Source organism: Diuraphis noxia, unplaced genomic scaffold, assembly GCF_037042655.1.
Source record: "Diuraphis noxia isolate RWA-SAM2 unplaced genomic scaffold, SU_Dnox_SAM2 contig0009, whole genome shotgun sequence".
In the NCBI taxonomy this organism is placed as follows: Eukaryota; Metazoa; Arthropoda; class Insecta; order Hemiptera; family Aphididae; genus Diuraphis; species Diuraphis noxia.
Genome location: NW_028301719.1, coordinates 3,212,328 through 3,235,044, shown reverse-complemented (window position 1 = coordinate 3,235,044; position 22,717 = coordinate 3,212,328). Strand labels below are relative to the sequence as shown.

The 22,717-nt window shown below is 30.6% G+C and overlaps 1 protein-coding gene across 2 annotated transcripts in view; it reads right to left on the bottom strand.

Annotated features, from left to right (window-relative positions):
• Window positions 1–3,086: 3,086 nt before the first annotated feature.
• LOC149054277 (uncharacterized) overlaps window positions 3,087–22,717 on the bottom strand; it is a 32,832-nt gene continuing 13,201 nt past the window's right edge. The window contains exons 5-9 of one of the 2 annotated variants that reach the window (XM_089230592.1): window positions 9,579–9,626; window positions 7,982–7,996; window positions 6,654–6,698; window positions 5,331–5,431; window positions 3,087–3,191 (exon numbers count right to left, since the gene is read on the bottom strand). In XM_089230592.1, coding sequence (XP_089086718.1) covers window positions 5,340–5,431; window positions 6,654–6,698; window positions 7,982–7,996; window positions 9,579–9,626 — 200 coding nt within the window. In that variant the 3' untranslated portion in view covers window positions 3,087–3,191; window positions 5,331–5,339. The remainder of the gene's footprint in view (window positions 3,192–5,330; window positions 5,432–6,653; window positions 6,699–7,981; window positions 7,997–9,578; window positions 9,627–22,717) is intronic. The other variant, XM_089230591.1, reaches the window with a different exon arrangement.

Below are 22,717 nucleotides of genomic sequence, written 5' to 3'. Positions count from 1 at the left end.
ATGCTTGTAAAAAAAATGTTGGCTATATATTTTTTTTTTTATTTTCAACTTCTATTGTAAAAATATATTATAAGCCTTGTATTAAATTCTCAAATCTTAGAATAAAAAAAAAAAACTTTTATGAATTTCTATCTAAGATAATTTGAACATTGCCGTATTTTTTATGTATTTAGTCAAAATTCAAACTTTGAATGCTTTTTAAAAAAAAATTGTGCCTATGTATTATTAATATTTTTCAACTGCTATTGATACAATGTGTTAGGAGCCTTGTATTTAATTTTCAAATCTTAGATCTAAAAAGAAAAACATTATGAATTTCTATCTAAGATAATTTGAAAATTGCCGTAATTTTTACGTATTAAGTTAATATTTAAACTTCAATGCTAATAAAAAAAAATCGTGCATATAATTATTCTTCTAGTATTCTTATAATATTTTAATCACTATAAAAACAACTAATGACAAATTTTGTATTAAATTTTCAAGTATTTTTATAGGGCCAAAAAAATTTTTTCGACACTTAAAAAAAATTTTCAGAAAAATTGAAAATTTCAGTTGTCTATAAATATCTCAAAAAAAGTCAAATTATTTTGAAAATTAAATCATATAAAGGAAATGCCAATCTTAATAACTGGTAAAATTTTCAAGTATCTACGACTTATACTTTTTGAAAAATAACAAATATTTAAAATCGTTTCAGGATAAATCGTTATCGTTACACTATTTCGTAAAAATTTAAATTCGAACGCACATAAAATTTTTCCTATAATGATGCTTCGAGTTTTCTCTATAGATAATTGAAGGAAAACTTACGAAAAACTTAGTGTTGTATTTTTAGTCTAAGTTATAGACACAAAAGATTTTATGAATTTTCAACTTCAAAATTACTTGCAAATTTTCGCGTTTTCGACAGATTTCGTAAAAATTTGAACTATAAACGCTTATTGTGACTAACAATTTTTAATTTTTTTAGCTACAATAAGAACAACTCATAAAGAATCTTGCATTAAATTTTCAAGTTTTTGAAGTCTAACCCAACATTTTATACCAGCACTTTTGCAAAAATTGAAAATTTCAGTGGTTTATAAATAACTCAAAAAAAGTAAAAAATTAAACTGTATATAGATAACACTAACATAAATATTGGTGAAAATTTCAAGTATTTACAGTGATTAGTTTTTGAATTACAACCATATAAAAAAATTATTGGTTAGGTTCTTTGTTTGGTTTGGTAAAAACTCCCGTTTTTTCTGTCATTTTTTTTTTGTTTTTCTCGATTTTTTGAAAACAGTTGGAAAATGTTTACTTTTGACTTCTATAATGCACCAAGGATATTCACTTTTACATCGGAAACCACCCCCAAAGTTTGAAATTGAAGCATTATTTCGACTAGTTATGCTGTACACAGACACACAAAAAAAAAAAACACTCACATTGTATAATCAATACATTCATCACTTCGATCAGAATCTAAAAACAGTGTAGATTTAGATGTTTTTCTTTGCTACCTATGAATTATGAATATTGACAATTTAATACAATATTCTGCAATAGTTTTTCTTAATGATTTAAAAACACACAGAAAATATGGAGTTATCGAAATTTTTCCTACATAAGTTTGAATTCCGCAATTATAATTATAATTTCGAAATATATACACCTCCTCAAAGTAATAATACTTAATATTTTAGAATCTGTCATGTGTTGTACAACGGACTAACATAATATTGTATTTTATTTTATATTTTAAGGTAAATCATGAAAATAATTTTTTAGGATTTGGTATCTTATTAGAATCTCTTTAATATTATTATTATCCAGTTAAATGTTTATCCTTAATTTTGTTTTAGTTTCCTGACGCTTTTGAGAACTGCTAGAAACTTGACCCCCTTATGTATAAGAAATAGATAACCGAAGCTTCAAAAGGTGATGACATAAAAAAAAAAACACGTCATATCAATATCATATTTAATATTCCACTTAGAATTTAATAGTAATAATGATACAATTTAAAGGGAAAGAAAAAGTTGAGAGACAATATAGCAGTGAAATAAAATAAAATCAAGATTGAATTGTGATGTGATGTACGGGATAAGTATAACAAGTTTGTAATAACGCAAAAATATAATAAAATAAAAATATATATTATATAACTAAAATAGTTAATACAACTATTAAATATAACTAAGGCTCCTGCCAATAGTTATATTAAATAGTAGAAGATAAGTGGATATTAGAAATAAAAAAATAAAATGGTGTTTGGTTGATTTATTGAGTTACACTAAAGGATCTGTATTGTTCTCTACTCTTATAAGAGCTGGAGAATAAGCTACCAGATATAAATATTAAAATTGCGCTATTACCTTCCTCCTGACCGTCGGAGGTTAGGTTAGGTCGTGATTCGAGAACGATCAAGTACACCGCAATAATAAAATGTTAATTATTAAATTATAAAAAATTTAATAAATACAATATTTTAATATATACAATTATATAAGTATATGAGTATTGATGCACATGCACCTTACCTTATTCGCAGCTGTGTTTGATATGCAGTTGACGCAATAAGATAAATAAAGGTTTTTTATTAAACACTCAGATTAAAGAAAAACAACACTGTTAAATTCGATTTTAAAAAAGAAACGGTCCAGCTGTCGCTCGCAATGTCTGGTGTTGAAAAGTTTTTAGGTGCTCCTGCACTCTTGATGTTGTTTTAGTTTTGGATGGTGCTCATGCACTTATGACTGGTGCTCATGCATTTAAGAGTGGTGCACTGGTGCTCATGCACTTGAGAGTGGTGCTCATGCACTGATGAGAGGAGCCGACTTGGTCAAGCCAAGGTCTGCCAATGCAGATCGTTCCTTCCATCAGTGATTAAATAAATTTATTGGGGTTTAATAGTTATTTGCGGGTGACATCTTGACCGTTATTTATTTTATTGGATAACTAAGCAATATACAATTATGATATGTGAGCATATCATTACAAGTTACATAACATAAGACTTGAACATTAATGATAAACATTACAATAGGTTAACAAATGGAGAAAATTAAAATAGTTTTTCCTACCTTATCATAAGTGCAATTTTTTATCATTAATTCATTGTGTAAAAAAAATCGTTAAAATTAAAAATAAAACTTGACATGAAAAATAGTGAATTCTTGTTTGCTGAAACGTTCCAATTACACCTATATAGGGAAGTTAACAAGAACCTGAATAATAATATTATTAAAATCAAATTAATGTACTCAGTGGCGTAGTTACGGGGTTTCCACCCCCCCCCCCCATCATCAAAACAAAATGTTTTTTTATATTGGTTATAATTTTAAATAATAGTTATACTAAATAATTCTAGTACAAATTAACATGTATATTATTATTACTATTTATAATAATATAGTTGTAGAAATTATCCGAGTGTTTACACTTCTATTTAAGAAAACCAATTGTAAAATCGACGAAAACAGCGATAACGGCCTCCGACGTTCAGAACGCCGCGCCGACGCCGGTCCATAATATATATGTTACGGTAAAAGTACGAATACCGGTTAAACCTAGGATTTACCGGTAAATCCTAGGTTTCGCCGACTACTGTTGGTAAAACCTAGGATACACAACATCGTTTGGTCAAACTCCGAATGATTTTTATAGTTCGGACTTTTATTAACGAGATTTGGTAAATCTTAGGATAAACAATCAGTGTTAGTAAAAGTCCTAAAATTTTTACCAAATTTATTAATCATTATTATTATTTAAGTTTATTAGGTACTACATCAATGCCTATAATATATTAAATACACACATTTATATTATGGTTATATATTATGACAACAAATTTATATAATTATTACACAATATTATTGCTGTAATGCTGTTTATTATTATTGTTATTATAATTATTATTAAATACTAATGCAAAACTTGACATATTAAATGCACTAGGAAAATTTCTACTTTAACATTTCCCAAAGTCAATACTTAAATAATAATAATTATGATAATCAAGAAAAAAGCCGATCGCAGTTTAGTTGTCATAATATATAACAATAATATAAATGTGTGTATTTAATATATTATAGGCATTGATGTAGTACCTACCTAATAAACTTAAATAATAATAATAATTAATAAATTTGCTAAACATTTTTGGACTTTAACTAACACTGATTGTTTATCCTAAGATTTACCAAATCTCGTTTGTAATCAATTGGTACCTATAATATAATATCGAAGAGTCTCGCTAGAGACTCCTTTCTGTGCATAAGTAACACCGACCGATAAGAAACAGCACACCGACCGATAGCGTGACTATTATACATTAAGTTTCGTCTCGGCGCTCGGCGCTCGGACCTCTCACTCGTATTATATATTATAAATTGTCCCGAGATATCAAAGTAAAACGACTTCGAAAAAATAATTGAAATCCTCAAAAAATCTACTTCGGAGAAGTAAAAAAGGCTTTCTGTGCGTAAGTTGAAGAGATTGGGAGAAAAGATAGAACTTTGGTGTTAATAAAGATGTGAAATCAATCTCATAGTTCTGTGCCAAAAAGGGCCACGGTTGAAAAAATAGAATTTGGAGCTTATTAAAGAAGTGAAATCAATACCCAAATTATGTGCCTCAACTTGAAAAAATATCTTATTCAAAAAAATGTCAAAATGTTCAACTGTACAAACATTGAAAAAAAATATTAGCACAGAACGGCTTACAATAATAATGAATTACCCATAAATCGGAGTTGTTGACTTGTTTAGTTGTTTACGAGTTTAACTGTCTGACTAGAACTTTTGTTGATTATCTGTAATTCACGCCGTTCTGTGCTAATATTTTTTTTCAATGTTTGTACAGTTGAACATCTTGCCATTTTTTTGAATAAGATATTTTTTCAAGTTGAGGCACATAATTTGGGTATTGATTTCACTTCTTTAATAAGCTCCAAATTCTATTTTTTCAACCGTGGCCCTTTTTGGCACAGAACTTTGAGATTGATTTCACATCTTTATTAACACCAAAGTTCTATCTTTTCTCCCAATCTCTTCAACTTACGCACAGAAAGCCTTTTTTACTTCTCCGAAGTAGATTTTTTGAGGATAATATATACGATATTATTTATAGTATATTACGATATGTCAACCGACATAATATTTCATTTGAGATTGAAACATAAGTAAAATTACATTAAATTTGATAATAATATATATATTATATATATAATATATTTTAACCGCCCCCCCCCCCCCCCCCCAGAAAAAAATCGTATCTACGCCGCTGAATGTACTAGACAATTGAATTTATATTTATCATAAAATAATTATACAAAACATTACCTTTTGTATTTATTTCTGAGATTTAAGTTTATTCCAAATGACATTGCTTTGTAGATCATCAGAACTACAAAAGGAAGATAACGGATTTGTGTGTTTTTTAACTGCATAATAAATTGGAAAAAGTCATTAGATTTGTTGATTGTGTGCATTAGTAATTAGATTGACCTAATAACGCAGTGATGTAGTCGTACATTAATTTTTAGTGAATATACGCTTAAATGCGCTTGATATGTTAACATTGGGGGGCTTCCCTCCACCAACCTATGTCCCAATAAACTAAGTTATTATATGTTGCTATATTACTACTCTACCGCAATTAAGCATTTACAGAGAGCAAAGTCCCCCAAAAGTTACTTTGGGGGAAAAGATTTTAGTACTGTCATGTTTAAGACTGAATGTGCGCCTATGCTGCCAATTAATTAAGGTAAGTGTCTTGGTATTATCCGGTTTTGTTTCGTCATTTAATCGAGCTGGATAAACTAGAGGTTTTTTTCAAACAATGATTTGATTTTTTTACGTACAAATTATGTATTGTAATTAGAGATGGGAGCTTGGTAAATTTACCCGGTAAATTTTACCGGTAAGGTAAATTTACGTAAATTTTACCGATATTTTTTTTACCCAGTAAATATTTTTTACCGTTCTAAAAATCGAGTGACCACTTATTTCAAATGTTTTCATGTGAACATTAACACTAGTAACATTTCTACAATTATAACATTTCACTTTAAATAGGTTAATAAATCTAACTTTTATTTTATTTAGGTATCTCAGTATCTGTTAAAAAATAAAGCAAAGTATGAATAAATTTATAATAAGTTTATTTTTTGTTATTTTTCCTTTGTTCAAATTATTTCACATTTGCATAATTTATTCATCATACATTCATAGGTACAATTCATATATTTTATATTTTTATACAGTTGTATATATTTAAATATAATATTTAATATTTACGTAAAATTTACCGAAAAAAATTTTACGGTAAAATTCCCATCTCTAATTGTAATCAACTGATGTTCAAATATGAAATATTACGGCCGATCCGGATTAAGCATTTATTAGAGGATCGGTGCCTTGTTAAATCGTTAACTTGTTCCGGTGACAACACAATACTTACCCACCCAAATTATTTTTGTATTGATTAATATGTATTCTATATAAATATTAATTGTAACAGCATTAAACCACCATATTCTTGTTTACAACTAACCATGCTCTGTTTTACATTGATTATGAAGATATTACACAATACACAGTTACTATTAAATAAAGTAGTTGTATAATCAATTTTAATTTTTAATACATATGGATTATACATACTGTGACGCGTATCATCCAAAAATTTTGAAAATAATTTTATTAATCCTGTAAGAATAAACTATATTATGGCAGTTTCCATTTTTTTTTTTTGTATATCTATTATTTATATTATACATCATATATGATATAAGTCCAGCAACGCTTCAGGTTAAAATGGTTAAATAAAATATATTGAATGGTTTCAATAAATTATTTTTGTTATTCAATTATAAAATTATATTCAGATGAACATTTAAAATTGAAATTTGAGTTCCAAGTGAACATTTTTTTAACAAAGAGCTTTGGGAGGCTTTTCCGCACACATCCCCTTCCGTTCCTAAATATTTTGATCATTAAATTTTAGCTTAATTATAGTATTATATGTTTTTTATATTCTTGTTACAATATATTTAACTTGTATAATATTTAATTGAATATGAAATTATGTTTTATATTCAGTTTATTTTTTTTAAATATTTCCTAGTTACATTTCATACATTCAGTTAATTATAAAAGGTCATTTTAAATATAATAATATTTATTTATTTGTTATTTATATTTGAAAATACGAATCTGAGCTTGATATGAATGCATATGATGTTGAATCACGTGTTGATAAATAAATAAACTGATGAAGAAAATTTTAATTTTTGTAAAAATACACGGATTCCTGTGTAAGTTATAATTTTTCAATAATAAAACAACTAACTATAGGAAATCAAAATCAAAGGTTCTAATTAGACTGGTTTAGAAGGTATCAATGGTTGGTATAGGTAGCTTTTGCAAATTTTGCCCCAACGAGTGATGGTCGATGGTAAGGGATGCCAGGTTATTAGATAGCTATAAGAAATCAACACAGTCCATAGATTATATGTTTAGTATTTATTCCTGTTGGAGAGGGGAAAATTAAATTATTATTATCACTGCTGCAGGTAGACCGGTGCAACTATAAGCGAGCGATAAGACGTCACTCGGACGACTTAATCGCATTTTATTTTATATATAATTTTAGTAGTGTCATGTAGCTAACCAAAACAACTCCAGTTTCGACGCGTTAAATTGCAACTATTTATGATATTCAATAAAATATTAAAATCAACAATAATTTATACCGAAGTACGGATTTATTACATTAGGTAAACGCTTCGGCCCTATCAATTTCTATAACAATGATTATAATTTATAAATATTGTGTTCGATAAATTTAATAAGTTTAATTAATTAACCATAGGTTTGGTCAACCATTTAAAAAAGCATTTTAAACAATTTTTATGATGGGAAATTCCATTCAATGATTATGAATATACTTTAAATACAATTAAATTAATTAAAGTTAAATTATTTATTACCAAGAAGTTCTTCATCTAAAATAGAAAAAAAAAAAATAATTAATTGGTATCGATTTTGTTATTGATGATCTGATATTATTTTAAACGAAACTATCTATATGGTTGATGTAAGATTATATATCTTAAATAGAGAATAATCACAATTAGTAATTCAATAGAGAAAGAGCAAAACATTTTGAAAATGTTACCATATACATATAGAAAATGCTAATATAAATATTAGGTGAAAATGTGTGAGATTATGAGTTTTTGACAGCGGAAAGATATAATCAATTTTTTCAACATTTCCATTTTTCCTTCAATTTTTCTTTTGCTTTTCCTTTTAATATGTTAGTTGCCACCTTGCCGGTGTTGTCGATGAAATAGAAGACAGGGTTACATCCGGTGTTTCTGGCTGTACACGCGGCTGTTTGAGAATTCTCAATGCCTATCCACGCACTCTATGGCAGTATCAGGTCGACCGCGCCGGCCTGACGGTGATGGTACCTCGGGGCGACGTGCCGTAAGCGGTTTATAATATAACGTGCCGTAAGCGGTTTATAATATAATAGGAACACGAAGCATTTTGTTTTTGTTACATACTTACATCAATAACATACTTTAAATATTATAACACTGTATGTCTGTATAGTATATGTATACCCTACTGATTATTAACTTTACCCACACACTACTATATTATATCACCCACATTATATTCATCACACCCTATATTGTACTATCTAGATCTAATTGCAGTATACCTATCTCTCGATGGTACACAAAATAATCAATGAACAATTAATACTATTTTGAATCACTTTATTATACACAAAACAAACACACAAAAATACGGGTCTCTATGAATCGCTTACAAACATATATCGTCTTTCACTCGAAACCCGCACTGTCCCTCTACTCTGGTGCTTACGTCCTTAAATATTATTTTACAAAGTGCTGCCTCAGCTCATTTGCTTCGTTGGCCTAAAATTACGCAATTTAAACATTTAGCTAAAAGAAGTAATATTTATCTATTATCATTAATTGGCACATGCCACATACAACATAATTTTTTTGTTAAAAATCATTGTAAATCGATACCTCTAGTTATATTAAAAGACAGTGATAACCTTTGTATGGTTTAGTAAGATGATAACAAGAATAATGAGAAAATACTTCCTTTTAGTAGACGAATTTATCTTAAATTTGAAGAAATTGTAAGTATTTTTAAAACTTTTGCACCCGATATATTGTTTATTTCAGAACATTTCAAGCTGGCCATTGTATGATGTGTTCGAACTTCAAACCGTAGTATTCATTTCAATGAGATCCTAAGTTTAATTTTTTTTGCAATTTTTCATAATATTACAATTTAAAAAATTTGTACTGAAATATTAAAATATTAATATTGGAATACATATTTATAATATTTTAAGATCATTTATTTTACCTTTTGGGCATTTTGTAAGCTTATTTTAATATATTTTTTTTAGGTTTTTTTGGGTCATTAAGATCTTGGATCTAATGATCACTTCTACTTACTATATGCACTGTATGCATAAATTTAAAAGACTCGTTAAAAATAGTGCACCATAAGAAAAACACAGAAGTTATGTACCTGTTAACGAAATCTTAAACTCCTCAGAAACACCAGAAAGAGTGGTGCCTAAAAAAAGTTAGAAATAGTATTTAGTTGACAACATAAATAATAAATAAACATAATCTACAATTCACGAGAAATATATTTTTTAATAATTTTATTGATGTCGTGATCAACTAACGATCACAATAATATGAACAATATACAAAATTCAAATAAATATTAATATAATCTGTAATACTGTAATAATACTTAATAATTATTAGTTATCAACATAATCATTGTTATCGTGTATATGTAAAGCTCACAATATAGTAATATAATATTTCAAAATCACTCAATATAGAAAATTATAAAGTTGTCACTTGTCAACATAAACATAAAAAAAAATCGTATTTCAATACAAGAAATTTGAGATTTAATACAAAACTAAAAACTAAAAAAAAACAGACCGTTACACAAAGTGGCCCCTGAGTTCCGTGAGCGCCCGTGACCCGCACCATTTAGCTTTTGGTATTGGGCATCACTTAAGTGAATCGGCCACTAGGTTCGTGTCGGTCAGTGGCCACTATTCGTGTCATCCCCTAATTATCTGTTTTGCAGCCGTATCAGACAACAATCTTGGATGGACCGACTCAATATTTTTTTAGTTTGTAAGGTCACAGAATTTAGACACCATATTAATATAGTCCCCGTGTCATAAACCATTTATATTTTTACTTTTCTTATCATATCAATTTACCCGCGCGCAGCTGGTACAGTGAATCGACCAATATTATACAAACACCTGTCCCCCGATCCCCACCACCAGCAGTGTCCCGTCGTCAACGGCCGTCGCTGGCTGTCGGACGGCACCGCGGGCGCGTCTTTCGTGTCTGCCAGTGTGCGCCGGCAGGGCAGTCTGGTCTGAAATTCCCTCAAATTATTGTACATTCCCCCCCAACAACCTACACTGCTCCGCCCCACTTCGCCGGATTTAACGACAACATCGACCGTTGCGGCCCATGGAACGCCGCATCAATTTTACTACTGCGTATTTTTTTTTTACTTTCCACCGACCTCTGAAGCAACACAACGTAGTTTTTGCTCACGTCCCGTTTCACGGAAACTGCGTCTTGCGTACTTATAAAAGTAAACCACGTGAACGTGACTCCATCGTCGATTCTATGTTAACATTAATGCACCATCACACAATGATGGGCTAATACTCCACCAACAGGCTGTGGGGGCCTCAATACCCGAGACATGATCACCGCAGCTCAACCACGTACCAGTATTATTCTCCAACGACCAGGTGGGCCATGCCGACCACGTGTGCGTTGGTGGCGTCAAGCCAGCCCACCCATATCTGTGGAATACAGCAAGACCAACTACTGCTACACGTCGTAATGTATATAATTCCCCTGTCCCTGTAGGTGCTCGTAGGGGGCCCCGGACCACACTTACATTAATAAATGTTCGACCTTCCTCCCCACCAAATTATTTGGTATACGCCCGGTAACCCTGTGTAGACCACCACGAGTAATGTGGTGTGTCGAGCCCCGTGGGCCGAACGTTTTCAAATGATTTGGGTGTGCAATTTTTGTTATATATTATACTTATTGTATTTGCCATGTGCCACTATATAATTTCTGTACATTTGCCATGTGCCACTATATACTTTTGTTTATATTACATATAAAATGACCATGTAACTAATAACTCATCATTTATATGAACATTTAAAATACATAACTTAATTATTACTCCAATCTCAATTCGTTTTTTTTTTATTTTAGTGATCTTATTTGTCCCAACATAAATCTTGAGGGTTTCATTACCCCATGCGTGTCCAAAGCCTGTGAGCTCCATCGACTTGACCCTCGGGTCTCACGCGGTGCGGCTCACAGGTCACGATCGAAGTATTCCCCTTCGGTCGTGGGTGGTTTTTGATGATCCCCAAAATTATCAAATCCTCACATATGTTGACCGTGACAGGACTCATGTCCAAAAAATTCCCTTTTTTATCACTAATGATTTTTTTTTCTCTATTTTTCCCCGTTAAAATGTAAAATATAAATTTCAATAAGGCAAATGGCAAAATCTTAATATATAAAACTCAATAAATTAATATGGAAAGCATATGGCAATTCTTTATCCAACTTCATCTCCAAATCTATAAGTCCCCTCTAATAATTAAATAATTCAAATCAATTTCCTATGTTCCCCCATATACTAACTCCCCAAACCCACAATTATTGTTCAAAAAAAAAAAAAAAAAAACACATGTTTCTTCTTTTCACATAACCCTCTTGCAAGAGGACAAATTAAATTAAATGATCCCCAAAATTATCAAATCCTCACAAGTTGTTTATATGAAGGAGAAAACATAACAATGTATCGTGCTTTCATAGCACCCACAATTTATTAGCACAAATTTTAAAAAAATGTCAAACTTCTAACTTCAAACGGTTAAAAAAAATTAGGTAAATACATTTAAAAGGCTATAACTTTTAAATCAAAATATGCACAAATTTGTACAAACACTTAAAACAGCATACATAAACACGGTTAAGAAAAAAAATTATTTAAAAAATGGGCGTCTCGGTAAAGTAATTTTATGGTACCAAAAATAATTTCGGATATGCGCTATATATTTTTTTAAATTTCTACTAAAAACAACCTATTAGGAACTTTGAGTTCAATTTTCAAACTTTTCGATCTAGAAATTTTTTTTTATTGTAAATGATGAAAAAAACTATTCACATTTTTAATTTGCTTATACTCGTAAAAATTATTTGGTTAGAATGTCGTGAAAATGATTATTATTTTTTAACTCAACATTGTCAGAAAATATTGATAAATAAAAAATTATCCGGTTAAGAAGTAATTAAGTAAACTGTAAAGAATGTCAAATTGCCTTTTCTGTTTTCATTGAGAAATAATAAGTTACTATTTTACGTCACTAGATATTAAAGATATTATTTTCGTTTTTAATTAATTATAAATAGTAGCAATAACTGTCGTAATATTACGCAGACTTAAGAGGACTGGAGTCTGGAAGTGCTCCGTTTCCAAGGAGTAAACCATAGGCAATTAGTTTAACATTTGAAGTCCCAACGTGCGTGAAGTTGGCACTACCATTTTGTGCTACACACTTCTAACCTCGTCAAATATTTTCCAAATCATTTGCTAACATTTGCTACTCACTCAATGCATCCAAAAACATTTTAGATTCTGAACGGAACGATGCATGTATTGATTTTACAATGTATTCTTTTTTGTGTCTGTGTGCACGATAAGTTGTCGAAATAGTGTTTTGATTTTCAACTTCAGTAGCTTTTCCGGTTGAAATTAAATCTGGTTGGTGCATTAGAGAGGTCAAATTTTGAAATTTCCAGTATTTTTCAAATGCACCGGGAAAAACAGAAAAAAAAATATAATATCCTCTGCAAATATTTTGCAAATCATTTGCTAAACAATTTTTAAAATTTGCATACTCACTCAATCCATTTAAAAATATTTTTTATCTTGGTGGTGCCAATTTCACTCTGACGCTACCACTGTTTCCAAAAAATATATATAGTGGTATTAAATATAAATGTACCGATATATTATATATTATAAATATTTTAACTATATATGTATATAGTATAGTGTTGACAATTTATTATGCATTATTGAAAAAATAATCGTAAAAATGTCGTTAAATCGAAAAATAACGTATTCATTTTGAATCAACATTGAAAGAACAGAATTGAAATAAAAAAAGTTACTTTGTGCAAAACTAAATTTTGCCTTAGTTGCTGTGTTGACGTTACAATATCATCATTACTTTGAATATAATGAAATAACTACCAAGTCTATCAGTTACTACATGATAAGTCTCAGTTGTCAGTTTTTATCTGTCAGTACCGGAATACCGCCATAAATCACAATATTAGCAGGCTATAATATATTGTTATTGGTATATTTGTATTTTGTAGCAGGTATTGTAACAATTCACAAAATATTACTTTATATTTGTTAGTCAACGATTATAAAATATAGAATAATAACATAACGTCTTCTATGATTTTATAACAAATCTCTGGTCAATCTTTAAAAACTTTTTTTGAGATTTCGCATCTGTAAATTTTCTTACGATTTCTTCAAATGAAATATATTATTGCAATTCAATTAATAATTATACATAATAAATCAATTAAATAAATAAATAACTGTGAACAAAGTTAGTCTGAAGTATCTTGCGAGCGAGACGCTCACATAATCAGTAATGCGAAAGTGCATATTGTTTTGTTATAGACTAGTCACTAGTCCATCGAACGGTTATAGACATCGGGTTGCGACCGTCTTATCTTAATTAAAAATATATACTACACCACATACACAGCGAGATATCTATGTGACTAAAGGTCGGCAAAGATATTATATTTTCATAGTAAAAAAAAAAACGAGACAACACGTTGTAACCCCTTCATAGCCGCCCCGTCACCACTCACCACAAATGATTTAACTCTGTTAACTGCATCTACAGGTGTATCAAATTTCAAACTTAAAAACGTATTCAGGTACCCACGTCTTATTTACCTATTATATCCCTTACTAATTTTACCTAATAATTTTAATCTATATTATACTGACCTAAAGCTAAAAATCATACGTTTTAATCTAGGGAATTCACGTCATTTAATGGTAAATTTCCAAATTTTTGACACAAAGAAGTTTTTTAGCTTTTAGCAAAATGTCCCCCTGCATTATACTATTATCTAAAAACAAAAATACTGGAATTACAGACATTAAATTTATGTTAGCTATATTTTTGTCAACAATGCGGTGACACTGTCACGTGGTCCACCGGTCCGGTTAAATAAAAAATAAACGTGCCGATGTATTTTTGGGTAGAACACGATTGAGAACGGTCCTTATCGGCTGTACCTTTTTTAATAAGACAATTGTGAACGTTTTTACCTGATAACTTTTATGCAACGTTGCCACATTAATTAAAAATATAAAATATACAATATATTAATTAGATATAAATTACTATATTTCTTTGAGTTTTTGGTTACAGAATAAACTTACGTGGAATTAAATTTGATAAATAAAAAAAATACACACACACATCATTGTAAAATCAATACATTTATCACTTATTTGTCAGCTTAAGGGATGTTTTTGAAGATCAAAATTTAAAAAATTTATATTCATTTAATGCATATTTATATTTTTATTTGTCAGTTTAAGATTAAAAATTTAAAAAAAATCAAAAATCAAAAGAAAACGGCGGTCTTTTGTTAATCTCAAAAATTTTTGTTCATTTTATAAACAAATTTAAGGTGAATTTGGTCAAGAAATTAAAAAAAAAATCAGTTCTAATCAGCAACATTTCAAAACACCAAAAAAAATATGCCCTTGGATCAAAATCCCAGCTCTAAAAATTATTACTAAAAGTTAAGATAAATGACAACGTCGCTAGAAAAATCGTTCTCAATCGTTTGATTTTAAGGTACAAAATATTGTTTCTTTGATCTGCCGACAATCGTTCTCAATCGTGTTGCTAAAAAGGTAAAACGTTCTCAATCGTACAACACCGGTATTTTTAATATTTTTCAACTGCTATTATATCAACTTATATTAGGAACATTGTACTTATTAAATTTTCAAGTTTTTTAACCCAATGAATTACATTTTATCGACATTAAAAACTAAAAAAAAATTTTTAAAATGGAAAATTTCAAAGGTCTATAAATAACTTAAACATTGTTGAAATATATATGATTCTATGTAATGCCGGACTTCCACAACACTATTAAGAATTTTTCGGGCACTGAGTCTAGGGCTCAAGCCAGAGATTGGCTTCAGTCAGTACAGTCGGTGGCTCGACTTCATCATTGGCCTGAAGCATTCAAGTTAGAAATCGTCCGAACAAAATTGGTTGCTGCCGCAAGTAACTGGCTGTGTGGACGACACTTTAGTACGTGGTCTGATTTTGAAAAACAGTTTGTGTCCACGTTTGCAAATTCTTCCACATCATTAGTAGATTGTATGAAATTATTATTTTCACGTATTCAAAACGAAAATGAATCTTCAGCCGAATACTTCCACGACAAATCACGTCTGTGTCGTGAGGTAAAACTATCGTTTGCTGAAACGAAGCAGCAAATCATTGAAGGTGCTATGTACTGACGTCCCGCTGAGACATCTAAACACGCATATACACGTAGATATGTACAAGTGACCCTGGGGCGTATGATTTCGCCAACCAATTCTATTGTGTAGGACCTCAATAGTTATATCGAAGGCCAAACTTCTAGCCTTTCCAAAATATTACTATAGTAATTAGATATACGAAATATTAAATATGAAATCGTAGTATTGACAGGCGTAACTAGAGATATGATGAATGTCGTCGGGTTATGGAGATTACGTATCGCGAATAACCAGGATGTGGCCGACCGGTCGCATGGGCGTGGGAAGCTGCGATATTAAAATAATACACGCGTACGCTTTTGCACGACTCGGCCATGGACACATACGTATCTTATCGATAGGAGAGGAAATGCAGAGAGTAGGACTATCTGGACTATATAGGAGAGCCCTGATTAGACCAAATTCAGACGTGAGCCACCAGAGTCAGAACAAGCACCTTCACGCCAGACACCAGTCCAATTTAATTATTCGGACTTAGAATATTTTGCAACCAAATCATTTTGTGCAGTAAAAGTGTTTTATTTACATAATAATCAAATAAATATCTAATAAATTAATCACAAATTAAGTTGTTATACTTATTACACCCAATCCATCTACCTCAACACCAGTCGTTTGTCCTCCTGTATGCTGGGACGCTACAAAGGCCTTCATTGCCGAGATTTGTGTTATTATTTGCTTGCTCGTGACTATTCAGATGAAGATTCCTTGCTGGCCGACATTCTATCTTTCACTACGATGAACAGTGCTTGATATGTTCATTTTAAGACTGATAATCAGCCTCCATCGAATCCTCCTGTACGCCAGTCATCTCAAAGGTCTCAATTGACCAAAACTCCTGTTTCAACAACTTCAACCAGTAAGCCGTCACCTTCAATCAATCTAGCCACATCAACTGTAAGATGCTTCAATTGTTCATCATATGGTAATTATGCTGTGTCATGTCCCAAACCTAATCGTGAACCAGGTTCTTGTTTTAAGTGTGGCTCCACATCACATCAGCTTCGAGGATGCTCTTCAGCAGTTACAAACAACAAAGAAGCTTTAGTACTCCAGTCACCTTTAAAAAATGTAAATTCTGCCTATTCTATTAAGTTAGCCATCAAGTTTCCTAGTGATAAGGTAGTTGATGTATTAGCAATTGTTGATATTGGTAGTCCTGTGAGTTTGATAAGACGAAATATAGTTCCTTCATGGTCACCACCACAAGTTCCTCCAATAGCATCATCTGGCTTGGTAGGTATAAATGGTTCCGAACTAGTTGTTTTGGATCAAATGTTCGTAGATGTTTTACCACCAGATGATGAACACCCTATTAGTATAAATATCAATATTGTACCAGATAGCACCATTAAATGTGATTTAATACTAGGTAGAAACTTCTTATCACACCCTAGAGTAGTTTTAACTATAAATAGTGGTTCTTTTGAAATTGATTTTAAGCGTTCAGATATCGTACCTTTTGATGAGATTCTTAGTATAGAAATTAGTCAAGATTGTAAGAGTAATGAGGTAAACCTAAATATTGAGGAAACTTTATCTACCCATGTTAAGACTGAAATTAAAAATATCGTAACTAATTACTATTTAAATAATAGTCCTCTTCCGTCTGGACTTATTATATGTGATCCACCTGAACTTAGGATTGAACTCAAAGATAACAAATTATTTCATTTTAACCCGAGAAGCTTGTCTTTCTTTGAGAAAGATAAATTGCTAATAATATTGGATGATTTGTTAAGTAGAAAAATTATTGAACCTAGTAATTCAGAATATAGCAGTCCTATTGTTTTGGTTAAAAAGAAAAATGGTGAACTTCGGTTGTGTGTAGATTACCGAGAACTTAATAAACGTATGGTTAAGGATCGCTACCCACTACCTTTAATCGATAATCATTTAGATTCATTAAGAGGGAAAAAATATTATACTTTTATTGATTTGAAGGATGGATTTCACCATGTTCGAGTAGCAGATCATAGTCAGAAATATACTTCGTTTACTACTCCTTTAGGTCAGTTTTCATACTTGTGTATGCCTTTTGGTATTTGCAATGGACCTAGTGTATTCCAACGATTCAAAGTTTTTATTTACGTATTAATTATAAAATAATAATAAAAAAAATGAGCAACACAATCGATATTGAACAATGGCTAGAAGAAGATGAAGATGAACTTATTGATGGAAATGACATTGACAGTGAAGATGAGTTGGAGGATCAGGTAGAAATTAATAATGAAAACAGGGATACGGAAAATAGTGACTATGAAATTGAAAGTGAGTAAAGTAGTGATGATGTTGGTCCAATATTACAAAATAAATATTTTTTTGGGAAGGATAAAACTAGATGGAATAAGCAAGCACCTACTAGTACCCATCGAACACGTTCTCATAATATAATTGTTCATATACCTGGTCCAAAATCGACCGCAAAAAATATGAAAACTCATTTAGAATGTTTTTTTCTTTTTTTTGATGAAGTTGTAATAAATATTATCGTCAAAAGTACAAATATAAAAATATCTTTTGTGAAGGAAAATTATGAACGTGCTCGAGATGCTAGGGAAACTGATGATGTTGAAATTAAAGCTATCTAAAATCATGTGAACGTTGTTACAAATGGGTGTGTCCAGATCATTTAAAATATATTTGTATTGGGTGTTGTGATGAAGAGCAAAGTGAAGAATCATCTTAAATTATTTCAAAATGTATTTTTTTTTATGATTAAAAGTTTTAACATGTAAACATTTATAAAGTACTCGTTTTTTTTTTGTAATTGTTAATATAGAGAGCTACACTATACAGAAATATTATAAAAATTTAACTACATTAAGTATCATTACAATTTAAGAAAACAAATTCTAATACATTGAATGAAGCCCGATAATATTGTAAATCCCCGCAAAAAGCGACACTGCACACGACCCATTCTATCAACATTTCGACAACGGTCACCGGCAAGTCGAGCCGTCTGCCGACGTCTCGACACTCTTTTCATGACCACTGACTTTTAAGCACGTCCGCCGACTGCCGAGCCGTCCGTCGACGTCAAAAAGTCACGCGGTTATCATTTGGTGTTCCCGACGTTCCTGTTTTTTTTTAAATGTTCACCGACGCCATGATGGCCTAAGTCTACTATCTGGGGCCGTGGAAGGCCCGGCGGCTAGCATCCACAACCGTCTTCAACGTAACCGGTGCAGATGGGCCGTGTCGATCACGAGTATAAGGTATCGACGGCCGACGAGGCCAGCTCATCGCAGCCACCGGTTACCAACATCTCAAGCCACCAGCAGTCGTCAAGTATTATTTCCCCCCAACTTCTCCTTGTTTTTTCATTTTGATTATGTATCACTATAACTTATTTTTTTTTACTAATGCTCCGTCTTTTTCCTAAGAGGTGCCCCGGTAACCGTCATGCGGAATCGTGGGTTTTTTCCTGTGTCATACCGACGTATGATTATCATTCCATGCGCGGTAACCGCTTGTCGGAGCCGTAGCATTATTTCTTGTATTTTTCTCTATTACTTTCCTACAATTCGGCCAAGTGTAAAATTTTATATTATTAATTTATTTACCCTTTTAATGCACCTTTCCACGTGCGAAATTTTATATTATATTTTAAATGTAACTGTCATGTGCCAAATTTATATTATTAATTTATTTTCCCTGTTTGATGCACCTTGCCACGTGCAAAATTTTATATTATATTTAAAATGTAATTGCCATGTGCCTTTTGATATTATTTTTTTTTTTGTATATTTTGCTATGCAAATTTGGTGCCCCGTGTAAAATAAATCTTATAATTACCTTTAAAATTCTAATTTTGTTACTTAAAATATTTTTTCCCCTTTATAATAAATCTTTGGTTTTCATTAACCACTGCGTGTACAAAACCTATAAATTCCATCGACCTGACTCTTGAGCCAACACGCGGTGCGGTTTATAGGTCATGTGATCAGTGTTCCCCTGAGCACATGGGTGGAAAGTAAGTCCCTAAAAAGACCGAAATCTCACAAATTATTAAAAATATAGATACAACACCTGGAGGTTACAAAAAACATATTCCAAAATTTAAAGGGCCGTATGAAATCAAAACCGTCCTCCCCAATGATAAGTATGTTATTCAAGACATTCCAGGTTTCCAGGTAACCCAAATTCCATTTAACTCTGTATATGAAGCTAGGAATATGAAACCCTGGATCAAAATCTAATTACAAATGTGTTATTTATTTTTTTTTGATTCTGTATTATTATTATTATTATTATTATAAGACAAGTAATACCTGTACTATTACCACTTATTATTTTATTTAACTATTTTATTTAACTATTTTGTATGTTATTAATTACCATTTTTTTTATATTCATATAAAAAGTATAATTATTTTTCATTTTGTGAGAGAGGAGGAGACCACTTCTTGGTCAGGACAGTCGAGTTGTAGTAATATATATATATATATAAGTTAAGATAAGGTGTACGACTGTAGGCTATACTATCGGTATATCGTTGGGTTTTCCTCGTACCTTATACTTATTGTCCGCGCAACCAACGTCCTCTCCAATGCGGATACGGTACGAATCTACGCTTGAATGCGTTATTCAAAATTATTTAAACTATTAATAAAAAGTAATATAGAATCAATAATAATGAGACTGTTTCTTTGGCCTGTTATGATATTTATTTTAATTCATTTTTATTGTTCAGTTGTAAATTAATATAATATGTGTGTATTGCACAAAATAGTAAATATGTATAAATGTGTGTAGCATGCTGGCTTGAAATAATATGTATAATAATAATATTTATAATAATAATTATGTGTGGCCTATTGGCGCAAATATATATTTATAATAATATGATAATAATTTAAGGCTCGTCAGCCTGTTACCTGGTAAAGCTGGTGTTCGTTAGCGGCTTCAAACCAGAACGCTACCGTCTCGGGATGCACAAACTTTAACAATAAAAAATACAATATAATACTATAGTATGTGACAATCCCGAGAACGTACGACTAACGAGCCACCAGCTCGGACGGACAACTCACTGTACATGCAATTCACCACAACAAACAAATCACGTGGTTCTATAAGTACGCCTATGTACACCCTGAATGGGTAAAATAATATTAGAAGTGCACAATGTTGTGAATAAGAACGATACTTACAGAAGCAAATCACAGCACAGCAAACATGAATAGACAACGAGAAATTAACACAAAAACAACAAGACTGAATGAAAAATATTATATGAAATTACGTTTCCGCCGAACGGGGTTATGACTTATGTAATAATAATTATCAGCTTTGACACTGGCTGGAACACCGTGCAGCTCGAGTGTCAGCAAAAGAAGTGCGGATGATAAACGAAACACATAATGAATAAAACGAGAAATTATATAAATGAAGTACGAAACAATAATAAAATTCACAATCAACAGTTTTGACTCACGCAAGAACCGTTAATTACGAACGATAATAATTATAATACAAACATGCGATAATGAGTATAACACTGCCGGCTGATCGCACCGTTATCCATTAAATAATAATTATCGGAAATATTTTGTTTGGGCGCAAACACTTATAGTCGGCTTCAGCCTTCTCTATTTGTCAACTAGTATAGTAGTAGTATTCATATAGTGCGTGTGAGCTATATAGTTTGCGCCACGTACTGTACCAATAAGTGACAGCATTACTTAATGTTATAACCGAATAGTGTTTTTTCTTAATTATATAAAAATACGTTAGACCATTCAGTTTGATTCTTTTCTTTTCTTGTTAATCAACCACATCCTACAAAGAGAAATCGAGTGAACATCCAATGTTGTAATTCAAATGATCATAAAAATTTAATTTGGTTTTCCGGTAGCAATGTTTTATTTAATAAAAGATGAAAAAGTTATGAAGAATCTTGTTTAGAATTTTCAAACTTTAGATTTGTTCTAGTTTGAGAATAAATCGTTATCGTTACGCAATTTCATAAAAATTTAAAAATCAAATGCTCAAAATGTTTCTCCTATAATGACGCTTCAAATTTCCTTTATAGCTATTTGAAGAAAAACTTATGGAAAACTTAGTATTGAATTTTTTAACCTTAGATATAAATACAAACAATTTTATGAATTTTGAACTACAAAATAATTTGCAAATATTCATGGTTTTGACGAATTTTTGTCAATATTTGAACTTCAGATGCTCATTAAAAAAATTGTACATATGTATTCTTATAATTTTTTAACCACTATAAGAATAACTTATGATAAACTTTGTACTAAATTTTCAAGTATTTTGATAGAGCCAAAAAAATTTTATCGACACTTAAAAAAAATTTTTCAGAAAAATTGAAAATTTCAGGTGTCTATAAATATCTCAAAAAAGTCAAAGTATTTTGAAAATTAAATCATTTAAAGATAATGCCAATCTAAATGACTGGTAAATTTTTCAAGTATCTACGACTTATACTTTTTGAAAAATAACAAATATTTGTTTCAGGATAAATCGTTATTGTTACGCTATTTCGTAAAAATTTAAAATTCAAACGCACATAAAATTTTTCCTATAATGATGCTTCGAGTTTTCTCTATAGATACTTGAAGGGAAACTTACGAAAAACTTAGTGTTGTATTTTTAATCTTTAGTTATAGTCACAAAAGATTTTATGAATTTTCAACTTAAAAATTACTTGCAAATTTTCGCATTTACGACAGATTTCGTAAAAATTTGAACTATAAACGCTTATAAACAAAAATTGTGACTAACAATTTTTAATTTTTTTTAGCTACAATAAGAAAAACTCATAAGGAACCTTTTAAAATTTATGGTCATCCAAAATTTTTTTACCGACACTTCAAAAAAATTCTCATAAAAATCTAAAATTTCATTTGTCTATAAATAACTCAAAAAAAGTCAAAATTTTTTGAAAATTAAATTGTATATATTATCACTAACATAAACATTTGGTGAAAATT